The sequence below is a fragment of the Melanerpes formicivorus genome, unplaced genomic scaffold, assembly GCF_026170545.1.
Source record: "Melanerpes formicivorus ecotype bairdi unplaced genomic scaffold, bMelFor1.0.p_v2 SCAF_4, whole genome shotgun sequence".
In the NCBI taxonomy this organism is placed as follows: Eukaryota; Metazoa; Chordata; class Aves; order Piciformes; family Picidae; genus Melanerpes; species Melanerpes formicivorus.
The window spans coordinates 12,861,508-12,877,171 of NW_027142356.1; the positions used below are offsets into that span (position 1 = coordinate 12,861,508).

At 40.5% G+C, this 15,664-nt stretch overlaps 1 protein-coding gene across 16 annotated transcripts in view; it reads right to left on the minus strand.

The window, feature by feature from the left end:
• Window positions 1-15,664, minus strand: part of TENM3 (teneurin transmembrane protein 3) — a 423,644-nt gene that overhangs the window by 187,595 nt on the left and 220,385 nt on the right. The window contains exon 1 of one of the 16 annotated variants that reach the window (XM_068137016.1): window positions 11,787-11,805. The exons of the other annotated variants lie outside the window; for them this stretch is intronic. Coding sequence (XP_067993117.1) covers window positions 11,787-11,799 — 13 coding nt within the window. The 5' untranslated portion in view covers window positions 11,800-11,805. Of the gene's footprint in view, window positions 1-11,786; window positions 11,806-15,664 lie in introns of those variants that run through there. 16 annotated transcript variants of the gene reach the window in all.

Sequence of the window (15,664 nt, forward strand, 5' to 3'; positions counted from 1 at the left end):
AAGGAAAATAGATTTATGAAAATGCCTGATTAGGAGAAAAAGTAGAAAACAATTCGTTATACACAATAATATACAACACAACTGCTTTATTTGACATTTTTACAGTTACAGTCTGTTTTCATGGAATCTATTGGATTAAAACACATCCATCTCTTCCCCTCCTGCTCCCAGCTCAGATTAGTCTTCACTGATGTTATCCATTAAAAAACCAAACCACCACCAAACACCCCCTCCCCCACCCCCCAGACACACAAAAAACCCACCCCACAATCAAACCCAACCAACCAACCGGACTAAAACCCCCGGCACTCCTCTGCTTTTCTACAAATCAGATTTTGAAGGAGAGGTTCTCCTACCAGGATCCGAGTTTGGAGGTAGAAATGAATGTTCTCTCTCCTTTTTGGTTTGCAAAATACTGTATTTTTAATTCATGTGCCTCCTATCCCCCTGCTAAGGTTATGAACTGAAAGTTGTCAGGCAATGCACCTCTGGAAACTGCACAACAAATACGTATCATGGTATCTACAACCTCCTGGAGAAAGGGCTTCCTGATTTCCCAGTCTTTTACAGCCAAGGAAACCTCTACCTCTCTACTTTCTTCCATCTTATCTCTCCTTGCCCTTTCATTTTTCATACAATCTTCTTGTTAACATAACTTCTTTTGTTTCCCTCACACCGCAAATGAAAAAATTCACATGCTGCTTCTCTTAATGAATTAATTTATTGCAGAAAAGGAAGAGAACTTCCACTAGAAGACTGTCAAGACAAAAATATGTGGGATTATTGAATGCAGCACTAGTTAAATGAACTATGCCATATTTACAGCATTTTGTGACACATCCATGGAACAGCATAAATGCACAGGTAATATCAGTAATGCCATTGCTTCTTTTGATGAAAGCAAACTCAAACATGTTTAAAAAAATATGGACTAAGCAGATACCATTGGGGACTTCCTGAAGGAGTACTCTCCAGTTATTTACTGAAAAGAACTGTAGACCCCTCAGCATGAGAAGAGACTCAAAACTACCTTTAAAAACACTTGCTGCTGGAGAGGTACCTCGAGTATTTAACCCAACTTTGGGTCAGTGTAAAGGAAACAAACAGGCAGAAACGGCACCTAACCAGAGACAACATTTGAATGTTTTGCTTGATTCCAGGTTAGAGGATTAAGTCTGATTTCCCACCTTCCAGGTGAGTGCTTCATCTAATGAGCCCTCAGCTAAGAGCAGAGCAACTTGTTCTTCTTCTCTATCTTTTTGTTTTTTTTCATTAAATCTCTGAAGATCTGTGTTTAGTTCCACATCAAGATGAATGCCAAGCCTGCTAAATTTTTCATGACAGTAAATTCTTGTTCTCCTGCCAGCCCTAGTTATGTGTGAACATTTTAGGCTCCCTCAGGCATTTATTTTACCACAGAGTCCTGAAATACTTAAGTCTATTAAGACCTAAAATAAACACGCAAAAAGGAGGAATCTGCTAGTTGTTCTCCCAGTCTACATTTTAAGGGGGCAGTGCCTACACCAGTGAAGTCTGGAAATTATTCTCAGTGTTGTTGGTGAAATAATGGTACATTTGGCAACGAATCCATCAAGCTGTGTTAACTACTGCAGTGGGGTTCAGCTCCATGCCACAGCAGGCTGGGAAGAACTGGCTAAATAGGGCTGATCCTGGGAGAAGTGGCTGGATCGCAAATGCACAGCCAGAGCAGAAAGTGTAACGCTTCTCAGAAAAGCTGGATTTACTAAGCACACACAATGACTATTCTGCATGCATGTTACCCCTGGGTTTGTGCCCAACTGAGTCCCTGCCTGCTCCCTTTCTGCCAGAAAAGAGGTCAGCTAGGAGCAGACTGTGACTGAAAAATTCACACAGCTTGGCCTTGGTTACCCTCCTCACCAAAGGCCCTTCTGGAGCAGAAAGCACACCAGCTGCAAGCTAGGCTGGCCTGCTGTGTTTCAAGAAAGTGGGAGCTTGAGAAAAAGCAGCCAAATACCAGAAGATTTCAGCCTGGCCTTGAAAGGCAGCAGATGCCTGACTGAATCAACCACGAGGCTGCAAATCTTGCATGTAGGCTGAGCTGTGCATCCCTCTACTATGGAGAAGAGCTGGAAAAGTGCTCATAATGAATTCCCTACACAAAATATCTGGATTTAAAGTCACCTGCTGAAATAATTTTATGGTTATTCCCCGTTTATCTATGCATTTTGTAGCTACTTACTCCAAAGAAGGCCTGGAAAGAGACCAAGCTTTGTTGTTTACCCTGAGGTCTCTTATTTCCTACAGGAACTCCAGCAGCATTTGCACCCACAATGCTCCATTATTATTGTTATACTCATTGCTGTAATGTACTTTAAAAGAAAGCAGAAATGGCTGATTTGTGGCCATAAAATAACATGCCTGATACTGAATCTACAGTTCCATATTGCTGTCTTAGAGACGCAGCAGGCTGATTATGAAAAAGTAGATGTGTGGCTGAACAGAGTCATATTGGAAATACTGTATACAAAGAAGGCAGTGTGGACATCTGACTGCTACACTCAAGCCCACAGCTCAAGCCTATCCTGGGAGTATCTTCAGAAAGCTCCCAAACCGTCTTTTACACAATGGCTTGTATCATCCTTGCTTAAGCTCCTACATTTCCTTTTTTAAAATTTCCTTTAAAGAAATAGCTTGAGTGCCTTCTTCCATAGCTAGTTCATGATTGAAACAAACTCTCAAAATCCTATCTCCTACAGTTTTCAAATTATTGTTATACTGTTAGTCCTCAGAAGATTGTTGTCCAAGATCCCTGTAATGAACTGGATTTAACATGGCTATAGTATGTCTCTAAACTCAGCAGGTGATCTTCTTTGAAAGTAAGGCCTAAGAAAAAAAGGCCTCAAGTTTTTTTGCCATCCAGACCTCTGAGTAACTTTCTTCCCCTCAACATGAAATCTGACAGCTGGATATTGACAACATCCAAGCAAACCGGAGCGCTAATAGCCAACTTCTTCCTTGCTCTCTTTCTTATGTTCCCAAGAAACTTTACCAAAATGATCTTTCTGAAGGCAAAACCCAGAAGATTTCTCTACAAATGATGAATATTGTAGGGAGGCATGAGGGGAACCCTTCCTGAAGCCTGCAGTTCTGTACATATTTATCATGAAAACATGGTAATTCTTTCACACTCTCTTTACTTGTGGTGGTGAAGAATTATGAGGCTACTTCAGTTTCCTGGTCTGTCCACAGTAATTGAAAAAAATGAAACAGGAATGAAATCAGTGTAAAACCCCCAGTATAAGTGGTGCTCAGTACTATAGGTAAATCTCCATTTAATCTCTGCCTGCCAAAATGTTTTAAGTTCAATACACATCATGTTAGTTATATTTATTATTTGCAATTCATTTTATCTCATTCCCTGGTCATTTTTGCATTGTTTTTCTCTCCATCTTTCCTATCTTCATCTTGATAAATGGAAAACTTACTGATAAATGGCATCTCCCTGTAATTAGCAAACTCTTGAAGCATAACTGGAAAAATGTTGTAATCCCAATTACAACAGTATTCTTTCCTCAAACCTCTGACGTGAGCATGCTTGAGTATCAGACTGAGTGGCATGTCTGTGATGAATCATACCTCACGCCCCTGAACACGCATGGCAGAACAAAAAGAGAATCAGTCATTTCTCCCACTGAGAGCTGACAGGATGTGAAATACAGAGCAAAGTGAAGTTAGAGGATCAGAGCTGCCAGTTTTTATATCACGTGGGACCCTATAAAGGACCACAAAGCCCATTTCCTTAAGATAAAACCACAAGAAGAGATATTTTTTTTTTGCTCTGCTTCCACCCTGAATGTAAGGGAGCTTTCTTCAGATGAGCTTTGCAGTAAAATCATGGCTACGGTTCTGCAGACACCTGAGGAGCCTTATTGCTTTTTGCTTTCAAGCAGCAAAAGGACCTGCTGTCAAGCATTTCACCTGCAACGTTATTCTGCCTTGTGGGCTGAGAACCCCACTTCAGGGAGTTAAGAGAGCTCAAAACCCTGACGAATTCAAAATTTAAGCCCAGTGTGACTAAAAACCAGTTCTGAATCCCTAAAAAATGAATAAATAGTACAGAATTGACACAACTTTGTCCAAAGAAAAGGTATTTTTTGATCCCAAACTTCTCCTTCAGTCTTTTTTTTCATATAACCTGTAACTTTGCTCAGCTTTGAATGACAGCTGTATAATGAGGAATGCCAAAGAAGTATTCCCTGAAACTAAAATACCTCAAAAGCTTCACTCAGAAACCAGGCATGGTGTTGGTGCACATTTCTTATCCAGGAGCTAAAGTGCAGCTAATGTAATTTGAGATTGATAATTATTGATGGAGGTCAAATGTTTGTATTAAAGGGAATTGTTAAATAAAAATACTTCTTCCATCTGACTTTTTCTAGAGTGCATGGTTTCAAATAACCTCTCAGATTTATATAACCAAAATAGTCACTATATAAGTATTTTCAGGATTTTTAAAGTCTCATTCACTATAAATGAAACCTTGCCCTCTCTTCTGCCTTTTGCATTCCTCTCTCAAACACTAGTAAGGGAAATGAAAACACAGAAAAATAAACAAACAAACAAAACCCCCCTGAACAGCATATGATTAAAGTTTACAAATAATACTAGAAGCAAAAGCCACATTTTTTTAACCTATTTTTTAATGAGTGATCTGATTTTAATTTATGTCTATTATTACATTGGAGGGTACAAGGAACTCTTTTGTACCAGGTGTTACAGAGGTCGGTAGGAAAAAACCCTCAGTCCTTTCTCTGTGTCAAGCACAAATGGTTGGCACCAGACAGCATTCATCTGAGAGTGAAAATTCAAAGGCAGAACAGTAGCATTACTAATCACAATGTGTCATCCCTCTCCTTAGTGCCTTGCCACTCAAGGTCTCCAATGTGGCTAATGCGATACCAACTTCTAATAAAGGTTCCAGAAAAGCTCCAGGGAATGTCAGTCTGCAAACCTGATGTCTATATGCCAGTTAATAGAAACTATAATACAAATAGATTAAGTAGGTACATGTCTGAGAAGAGTTTTCATGAAGTCCTGCTTTATAAAATTAACCCAGTTCTTTGAATAGCAGGCACTTCAAAGTGAAGTACTTCAGCTGGTTAAGGGATCAGGAGCAAAAAGTACTGTCATCTATCCTTCCAGTTGCTGGGAATGATGACAGAAGCAATAGGAAGAGCCAGCAGGCCAATACCTGATGCCAAGCCTGGTGTCAGCAGGAGAATTTTGGTGGTTTTGATCACAGGCCAGTTTACATGACACCAGGCCTGCTGACTGCAGACAGGGTATACCTGTCTCAAAGTGTGGAGAAGAATCTTCGCACAGGAGTTAGCAAGGTTCATTCTTTGAACTAGATTTGAAGGAAGAAAGGGATAAAACCAAGGTCGCTAGAGATAAGCCTGGGAGTAGCACACCAGCGTTTGAAGAACAATGGTTCTTTGGTCTGCAGTCTCAGTGGAGGTATAGGATGGAGAACCATGTGCTAGCAAAGACACAAAGTTTATTGATGAGTTAGAAACCATGGGCTTGCCTGTTAACAGTCCTGTAGGAATAGGGCTTCTCTCTCCAAAATGGTGGCAGGATCAACAACCCAACTTAATTGCATCTACACCAATACACACCACATAGGCAACAAACAGGAGGAGCTGGAAACCAACAGTCGTCAGGAAAACTATGACACAGTTGCCATCATGGAAACACAGTGGGATGACTTGCACAACCAAAGTGCTGCAATGGATAACTATCACAGAATGCCAGGTTGGAAGGGACCCCCAAGTACCATCTGGTCTGACCTGTCTAGGTGATAATGTAGTTTAAATGAGATGGCCTAGCACCCTGTCAAGCTGGAGAATCCACTCTTTGGAGAGTGTTCCAATGTCTAAATGTTCTCATGGTGAACATTTTTCTTTTAGATTCCAATCGGAATCTTCTCAGGAGTAACTTGTACCCTTTACCCCTTGTGTTTTCCATGTGACTCCTTGCAAAAAGAGAGTCTCCATCATCCTGGCAGCCATCCTTTATGTGCTGATACATGATAATAAGGTCTCTTACATCTTCCCTTCTCAAGGCTGTAAAAAACCCATTCTCTCAGCCTTTCCTCATATGGCAGGTTAACTCTTCAGAAGTGATAGGCAAGAAAGGAGTGGTGGTGGGGTAGCTCTGTATGTTTGGGAGCATTTGGGCTGTCTAGAGTTTAATGAGGATGAAGACAGGGTCACATGTTTATGGGTAGGAATTAGGGGCAAGGCCAACGAAGCAGGTATCATAGTGGGACTCTGTTATAAACCACCCAAGCAGGTCCAGAAGCAGGTAAAATATTATATAAGCAGCTGGGAGAAGTCTCATGATCACTAGCCCTTGCTCTCACAAGGAACTTCAACGTACCAGATGTCTGCTGGAAATACAACAGAGAGGAACCAGTCCAGAAGGTTCCTGGATTCTGTGCAAGGTAACTTCCTGACACAGATGGTGTGCGAGCCAACTAGGGAAGCCTCCCGGCTAGACCTGTTTCTAAACATAGGACTTGTGGTGTGAGGCGATGGTTCAGAACTGTCTTAGGCATAGTGACCATAAAAATAACAGTTTTTGATTCTTGGGGAAGTAAGGAGGGAGGCTAGTAAAAGGCTCTCCCCCTGGATTCCAGAGGGCAGATTTTGGCATGTTTACATTAACAGAATCACTTGTGAGGCAGTCCTGAAGGACAAAGGAATCCAGCAAGAGTGGACATGCTTCAAGAAGGAAATTTTTGAAGGTGCAGGAGATGCCCATGTGCCATGGACAGCTATGAAGACCATCCTTGCTGATCAGAGAGCTTTAGCTGGAACTCAGGGGAAAAGAAAAGGAGAGTTTCTGACTTTTGGAGAAAGTGGCAGGCCACCCAGGATGACTAGAGATGACGAGGTTACGCAAGGTGAAAATTAGCAGGGCCAAAGCCCAACTAGAACTTAGGCTAGCTGCCGTTATAAAAGACAATAAAAAATGTTTCTATAAATACATTGACAACATAAACAGAGGACTGAGAAGAATCTCCATTCTTTATTTGATACAGGGGAGAATGCAGTGACCAAGGATAAGAAAAAGGCTGAGGTAGTCAATACCTTCTTTGCCTCGGTCTTCAACAGTAAGACCAGTTGTTCTCTAAGTGTCCAGCCCCCCTGAGCTGGAAGACAAGGAGCAGAATGAAGCCCTCATAATCCTAAGGAAAATGGTAAGTGACCTACTACAAAACTTAGACACACACAAGTCTATGGAGCTAGCTGGCATACACCTAAGGGAACTGAAAAAGCTGGCGGAAGTGCTCACTGAACCATTTCCTATTCTTATTGGCAGTCCTGGCTAACTGAGGAGTTCACTAAAGGTTAGCAAATGTCACACTCATCTACAAGAAGGACAGGAAGGAGGATTCAAAGAACTACATGTCTGTCAGCCTGACCTCAATGTCAGGAAACATTGTGGAGCACATCATCCTGAGTGTCATCAGGAGGCACATACAGGACAACCAGGTGATCAAGGCCAGTCAGCATAGGTTTATGAAAGGCAGATCCTGCTCAACTAACCTGATCTCCTTCTTTGACAAGGTGACCCGCATAGTGGATGAGGGAAAGGTTATAGATGTTGTCTACCTTGATTTCAGAAAAGTCTTTGACTCTGTTTCCCACAGCATTCCCCTGGAATGAAATTGGCTACTCAAGGCTTGGACGGGTACAGAGTCATAGAATCACAGAATGGCAAGGGTTGGCAGGGACTTTAAACACTGTCTAGTTCCAATCCTGCCATGGCAGGATGGGTTGGAACTAGACCACATTGCCCAAGTCCACATCCAGCCTGGTCTTGAACTCCTTCAGGGATGGGGCATCCATGACCTCCCTGGGCAGCCTGTTCCAGTGGCTCACCACCCTTACTGTAAACAATTCCCTTCTAATATCCAGGCCTAAATCTACACTCCTCAAGCTTCAATCCACTCCCTCTCGTCCTATCACCACAAACCCTTACAAAAAGTCCCTTCCTGGCTTTCTTATAGGCCCCCTTCAGGTATGGGAAGGCTGTGTGTACTCATTGCTGGGTAAAAAACTGATTGGATGGCCAAACCTCAAGAGCAGTATTAAATGGAATTAAACCCAGTTGGCAGGTAGCCACAAGTGGTGTTCCTCACAGCTTAGTATTTGGCCCAGTTCTCTTTAATATCTTAATCAGTGATGCTGATTGAGTGTACCCTTAGAAAGTTTGCAGCCAACACTAAGTTAGGTGGGAGAGTTGATCTGCTTGAGAGTAGGAAGGCTCTACAGAGGGACGGGCTGAGGTCAACTGTATGAGGTTCAACAAGGCCAAGTGCCAGGCTCTCCACTTGGGTCACAACAACTCCGTGCAAGGCTACAGGTTTGAGGAAGAGTAGCTGGAAAGCTGCTGAAGGGAAATGTTATTGCTCTCTACAACTGCCTGAAAGGAGGTTGTAGCAAGGTGGGTGTCAGACTCTTCAGTCAAATAACCAGCAACAGGACAAGAAGAAATGGCCTCAAATTGTGCCGGGGAGGTATCTAATGGACATAAGTAAAACTGGAACAGACTGCACAGGGAAGTGGTGGAGTCACTATCCCTGCAGGTATTCAAAGATGTGTAGATGTGGTGCTTAGTTTAGTGGTGGACTTGGCAGATAACAATTGAGCTTTATGATCCTAAAGGTCTTTTCCACCCGAAATGATTCTAAAATTATATGATTTTAAAGAAACTAAGCACCCATTGGCAAGTGATCAAGCCTGCACAGCAGAGGAAGTTCACCAGTGGAGTACACCGCAGGGATCTACACTGAGGTGTATTCCTCTTTCCATAATTGTAATTGATCTGGAAAGGTAGCAGAGCGCTGAAGCAACCAAGTTTGCAGATGATCTTTAAGGTCTGTTCCAACCCAAATTATTCTATGAATCCATGATACAAATTTATTCAGAGCAGTAAGGGCAAGTGGTGGAGAATCACATAACCTCATGAAATTGAGTGACTAGACAATTAAATGATAAATTAAATTCAGTGAGGATAAGTGTAGAGTGATGCATGTTGGAAAATAGCACCTTAACTTCACATACACCATGATGGGCTCTGAGCTGAACATTACCACTCAGGAACGAGACCTTGGGGGTTACAATACACAGTGCCATCAAAATGTCAGCTCAGTGCTCAGATGCCAAAAGAAAGTTGTCCAAATGTTGTTAGGAACTGAACTGGAAGCACAATTATGTGACTCTCTAATACCACCCAGTTCATACACTGTCCCTCTTCCAGCAGGGAGAAGTTCAGGGGATGACATGCTTTATGACTAATGCTTTTGTGTTTACGTTTACCAGGGAGAAGCTTAATGCAGAAGAATGACCTATAATCAGGGTGACAAAGACTGCAGTTTTAACACTCTCTGCATCTCAGTTTCCTGGGTTTTCTTTGAGACTATATCCAAAATGCAATGATACTTGATACTTGTTGATAAACCATTCAAAAGAGGTTGACAAATTACATACATACAATCAATTAGCGCTATCAAAAGCAGTAGTATAAGCAGCACGAGTATCAGAAGTTCAGTTACTGCTAAACATACAAGTTTCACTAGCATCTCAAACAGCTGTGAAAAGACAAGTTTGAAGATTTACATTCACTAGAGCATTATACAACCAGCTAAAAATCACTTTGCAATGCCATTTTTAAGCAACTAAAGACTTTAAACCTTAACAGTAAGCATGAGTACCTGCAAAAAAAGGTAAGTAGGAACAAATTAATAATAATAAAAAAATATCCTTTAATATTTACCTTTCTCACTACTCTCTCTTCCTCATTTTCTTTCAGCTGGCCTGTTCAAGATGTTCCTGGAATCAGACTCTTTGTTGCTTCAACAGCACACAGCTAGTCTCGACACATCCCTACTAAAACATCTATTTCTTGCTTTTATGAAAAAGGATTTACCTGTTTGCTAATGGACTCGTACTACTCAGATCTTTGTACAATTCCATAAGCCATGAGACTGCTCTAGTTTTCATTTGGATAGTCAAGTATCAGACACAGAATTTGTCTGTTCAGTACTGGCTGTGTATAGTATACTGTCTACTTCCTTGTGTAAAATGCTGTCTATTCACTTCCCATATGCACATAAGAAAACACACTATCACCACAATATATACACAACATATACAGTAGCTTTGCCTATCATGTAACGGCTAAAGAAAGGTAGAAAATACCTTGGGTGTTCATATCAAATGTCAGTATTTTTCAACACGAAATAAAACTACACAGTGTATTTTTTTAAACTGTTAGCTAAGAGTTGATGCAGGAGAGTGCAGATGGACTAGCAACACATTCTAAGATCGATCAAGTAGCAAAATCTTTTTTTGCCTTTGTTCTAGCCTTACATTTCATTAAAAATCACTTAAGAGTTGTTTCAATTCAAATGTTTTAGTACTCCATTATGCAGGACAGATTGCACACCCCCAACCCTCCCTTCTTTTCCTATAGCTGTAATTCTCTACCACTGAACTGTAATTGAAGTTTCTTTCTTTTGCAAAGACACAATTCAATTTGTCCTGTCCAAGCATGTTTTTATGACAGGTCATGAAGGACACTCAGCAGGAAGCACTCTGGGAAAATAAGTAGTCCAGATTACTAAAAAGGTTCTACAGGGAATAAATGGCACGATTTTAATTAAAATAGACTGAAAAAAAAAAAAAAAAAGCAAAGTATTAGCTGGTAGCAATGCACTGGAAATTTCAGTCACTGCAAGTAAGTGGAGTCAAATTTCAGAGAAATGCCCTCAGTGTTCTTACAGCAATGTACAGAACTGGCGAGGCTGTGACAGGTAGCAGACTGAACCCAAGGCAAGCACATCAACTCACTAACTAAAGCTCTGCGTCCTTCTATCAGATGAGACAACTTAAGATTTCAGCATGACTACAGTTACTTTTGTTAACTGATAGAAAACAAAAATAATCAGCCAGCTACCTCTTCCCTTAACATCCTGTTCACTACAAATGAAGTCATTATCTCTTTCACAGTGAGAGAAGAAACATTAATTAATTACAGAAACCCTTGGACTGCTAGATAAATAATTCCCTTGACTTTGTTGTTTTCAACGAGCAGGGCTAAGTCCTGCAGGTACAGCAGCTGCCTTTCAGCACTGGTGGTAGCGCTGGGCAGCTACGAATCACTGGTGCAGAGTAGGTGAAGTGCAAAAGAGGCAGCTGGCCTCTTTAAAAGTCTGGTGCACCCTGAAACTTTAATTCTGCCACGCAGTCAGAAAACACTGAATAAACGAAGTTTTCCAGAAAGCCATTGTAACTGAGCTCCTCATTACAGATCTAATTACAAGCTATCTTTATAATGTACACCTGACAAAATCATGTAAAACACTTTGCTTTAAAGGTCAGCAGAACTAAAAGAACAATTTTTATAGTTATAGTAAAGGGTGAACTTTTCTTATTTGGCTGTTTAAGAAACCAAGAATTGAGTTTAACGTAATTAGGGAGGGGATATTCAATTTACAGTATCCACAAGTAATGATAATTATACTGGCTCAAAAAAAGCTGTTGGTAAGCATAAGAAACCTTTGTAATTACATCCCGTTTCCAAAACGACTTGAGCACCGTGAACTCAAAGCATTTCAGCAAATGAAGGCCATGGCACATAAAAGGAGAGCTACGGCACTCTAAAAGCTGCACTGTTTAACATAATGAGCTGCCCAACCGGAGGGAGATCGCAAAACGCACTCCATAACTCACCCCGACAGCCCATGCCATCTCCTTCCTGCTCACAAACATCCATTAAGAAAAACATAAACCAGCTCTCTCATCGCTTCTTTCTCATCTTTCAGCAGCATCGCTCAGCTCCCCTCAGAAAACAGACGAGGGAGCCTGCCCGCCTAACTCCACTGGGCTCCAGGAGCCCGTCTCAGGCTCTGGCTGCTGATCCTGTCATGTTCGTAGAGTGCTGGTGCTGCAAAGAGAGAAACGTCGTTGTGGCCCCCCGACCGCCGGCCCCACGCAGCAGGTTAGCTAGATCAGCAATCCTCCCGGACCAAGGTGAAAAACAAACAAATAACCATGTTCACAGCAGCTGCGGCGATCGCTCTCTGGAAAATTATTCAGGCATTATGAGGGAGACGATAGTAAACGCTGCCACTTGCAGCTTCACGGCTCTCTGCATATTCGCATCAGCCTGGAATGAGCACTTAAGGAGTATCATCAGAGAACCTGTCCAGCTGAGCATTTTCCATTAAGTTTTGTCTTAAAAGGAGATAGCGGGAACCTCTCTGCCTGATAGGCAAAAAGCTTGTCATAATTCATTAATAACACAGCCTTGCTCAGGTTTCCTTCAATGAGATCAGGCAGGCGGCCTATGAAGAAAACGCTGAGTGAACAACAGCTTCTCCAGAGACAATGTAATAAACTTGCCACTACTTACCATCATTTGGTGTCATGCAATTCACTGCTTGGAAGTGAAAACTTCCCATTGTAGCTGCAGAGAAAAATGGACCAGTCTGCTTTTACTACACCCAGAGCAAAAACTGGCAGTTTTCTTGGATAAAACATTTGTGTCCAGCAGGAAAAAAAACTAGGAGAGGACAGGTAAAAAGCAACAACTACAATATCAGATTATCACAAACATTAACATATCACAACCCTTTCATCAGATTTTAAAATAATCTGGAGTCTCATTTCCTTCCAAGTAGGACAAAACAGGAATCTGTTAGGTAAGGAAACAAGCTCAAATTAACTGTCAAGATAAAGTCATTAAGATGGTATCGAAGTAGGGAGGGTAGAACATGAATTTTGTTTATTTTCTTTTTAGTCTAATTCGCATGCACTCCTAGAGTGCTAAATTGCACCTACCATGTTTAATTGAGTCTTACATACTTCCTCCTAGAAGATAAATGGTTCTACAGATTTTGTATTTACTGTGACAGGGTTTCCAGGTTTGCATTTGACTTTTAAAAGATGCTTTATCATCGTGCAATAGAAGTGGTCCAAATATATACATTAATACTGTACAATCAGAAAAAGCAATGAATGTACTGAAAATGGCTAATTATTGATTTTAGAACATCTGTGTCACAGAATCATCTCTTGCAATCAAGTAGGTTCAGGTAATTTGCAAACAGCACAATATTATTGCTTCCCTAAGCACCTTTGTGTTTCACTTAGGCATGATAATTTATTCTGAATGTAATATCTGTCTTTAAAACCATGGTCTATAAACATTATTAAAAACAGCATTATTAGCATGTCTAGAGATTACTGTATTCCAGCAGAATGTAACTGATTGAACAGAAATCAATAAAAGTATTTAATGACTTAATGAGAAAAATAAGTGACCCTCACACCTTTAATGGATTAATGTCACTTATGTGCAACACATCGCATAATGCTGACACAGAGCCACTCAAAGCAGTGTCACTTTTCATATGAGTGCCTTAAAACCTTATCAAAGGGAAATTGTGTTTTAATGCTATTTCAGATGTCATTTTTGAGAGGATTTTTACAATCCCATTTCATAAAGCAGAAAGCATGATCTGAATTGTTACAAGTAGCTTTTGTCATTGGCACATGTACTAGGTCACCCTCTGAAGCTAGCTGGTGAAATGAAATCCTGAGGACAGAAGGATGATAATGCTCCAAAACATTACTCAAAGAACTTGTTTACGGTTGGCTTTATCTATATAACTGAATCTTTAATTAATTACTGACAGCATGGTGTGCTAGGGAAGGAAAACTATTCCTCTGTCAGTCCTACAGCATGAGACAGGATTCATGGTTCCCCAATGTTCTACCTGAGAATCAAAATGGGAGGGGGAAAATAATCTAAATGACAGAGTACTATGCCCTTAAATGAATGCTTGCCCCTCAGCCACTGAGACTCTGATGAGATCTTTTAAGAATATGGGCATCTGTCTGTTCAATACACTGCTTCTGTATCCTACAATCAAAAAGCAGCTGTGGGTCACAGCAAATTCTTCCATGCTTTCATTCCTTTATTTTCACTTTAATAGACTAAATTCAGAAGTATGCAGTATCCATTAGGTATCTTCTGGGGAAAGAAGTAAAATTCAAGATGTCAACTTGCACTGAACAAACAGGCTTTGCCATGATCAGGCTGCATTTACAACTCGTTTGGAGTAAACCCAACCATAATGGATGGGGGAGCTGATGTTTGTGTTTCTTGTTCTGTTTGCTTATTGTCTACCACAATATTATATTCAACATGAAGAAAAATGAAAGAACTACATAAAAGTTTCCTAAAGATAATTTGATCCTGGCTTTTCATATGCAGCTTTCACCTGAAGAAATAGGAAAAGACTGCATTTAGATAAAACAAGAAAGCAAATGTAAAAGCTTTTTTTGACTGACTCGAACATTTCCTTATTCCTCCCCAAAGGATATGAAAACTCCTCCAGTAAATGCAGCATCATAATTGGCTATAATTGACTCCATCCTTCAATTTTTAAGGCAATCTATAAAATATGGATTGTTTTGCCAAGTGGGAGATAATTTTGTGACACTACACTGTTTATCTCGTTACAGTGATCTCAGCTGCACTCGGTATCATTTGTTACCCATCAGACTACCTTATTTGTGCTGTAATCCAGGACCTCTCCACATTTAATGCACTCCACACTTGCTACCTGTAATATCAAACATTCTGAGTGCAACCAAAAGGAATTACTTGCTTAAGGTCATTGTAATAGAGGATAACAATAGCAGTGATACAGTAGCAGGTGAAGTACACCCATCGTATTTGGGCAAGTAAACTCTGCTCCAACACATTAGTGCAATTCATGATGTATTAAACTCAGTAATCTCAAAATTTACTGCACATGAATCAAAAGGGATGGGGGGGGGGGGGGGGGCAAAGGGAAAAAAAAAAAAAGGTTCAACCACTTTTCTATTACACCGGCTGTTCCATTACAACATTTTAACACAAATAAGTAATACTCTGTCTGTACAGATTGTTAACCATTTCATGTTAGTTTTGCAACTGACTCTTGAATCAGAACAGTGTGATGACTGCTGAATGGGAATCAAAACATAAAGTAGTTTCTACTAGTTAAATAAATGCAAACACCTCACAAAGATACTGGTTTCAACCAGAGTGATAAAATTGGCTTATCCAATACTGTGTCCTCCAACCATTGTTTTTATTTCTGTATCTCTATATGCTGCAATGCTTCAATTGAAAACTAAGGTAAGTAGGAAGACAAAAACTGAAACTAAAAAAAAAAAAAAAACCAAAAAACTAACTACTAATAGACAAAATACTGCAGCAAATGATTGATAGAAACACTGATGTAATCCTGTCCATAGCAACAGTTTAATTATGAGCATCTTGGCAGTGAGCCTGCTCTATGTGTTGATTTTCCCCAGCACAGAATGCCATACAATCCATCTTTGTGTTATGCTCTACATGACTACATGGAGAGGCCAATCAAAAGGGAACAAGTTTTAGTAAATTACTGGGGTGATACAGGAGTGAGCACATTGGTCATGAATAATTTCACTCCTGAGGATATGAAAGCCTGGGAAAAAGGAGGGGGAGAAAAAAAATGCCAGGAGGGTTCTACCCACAATAAAATACTACTATAGTCCTTAATTACAGTGATTAC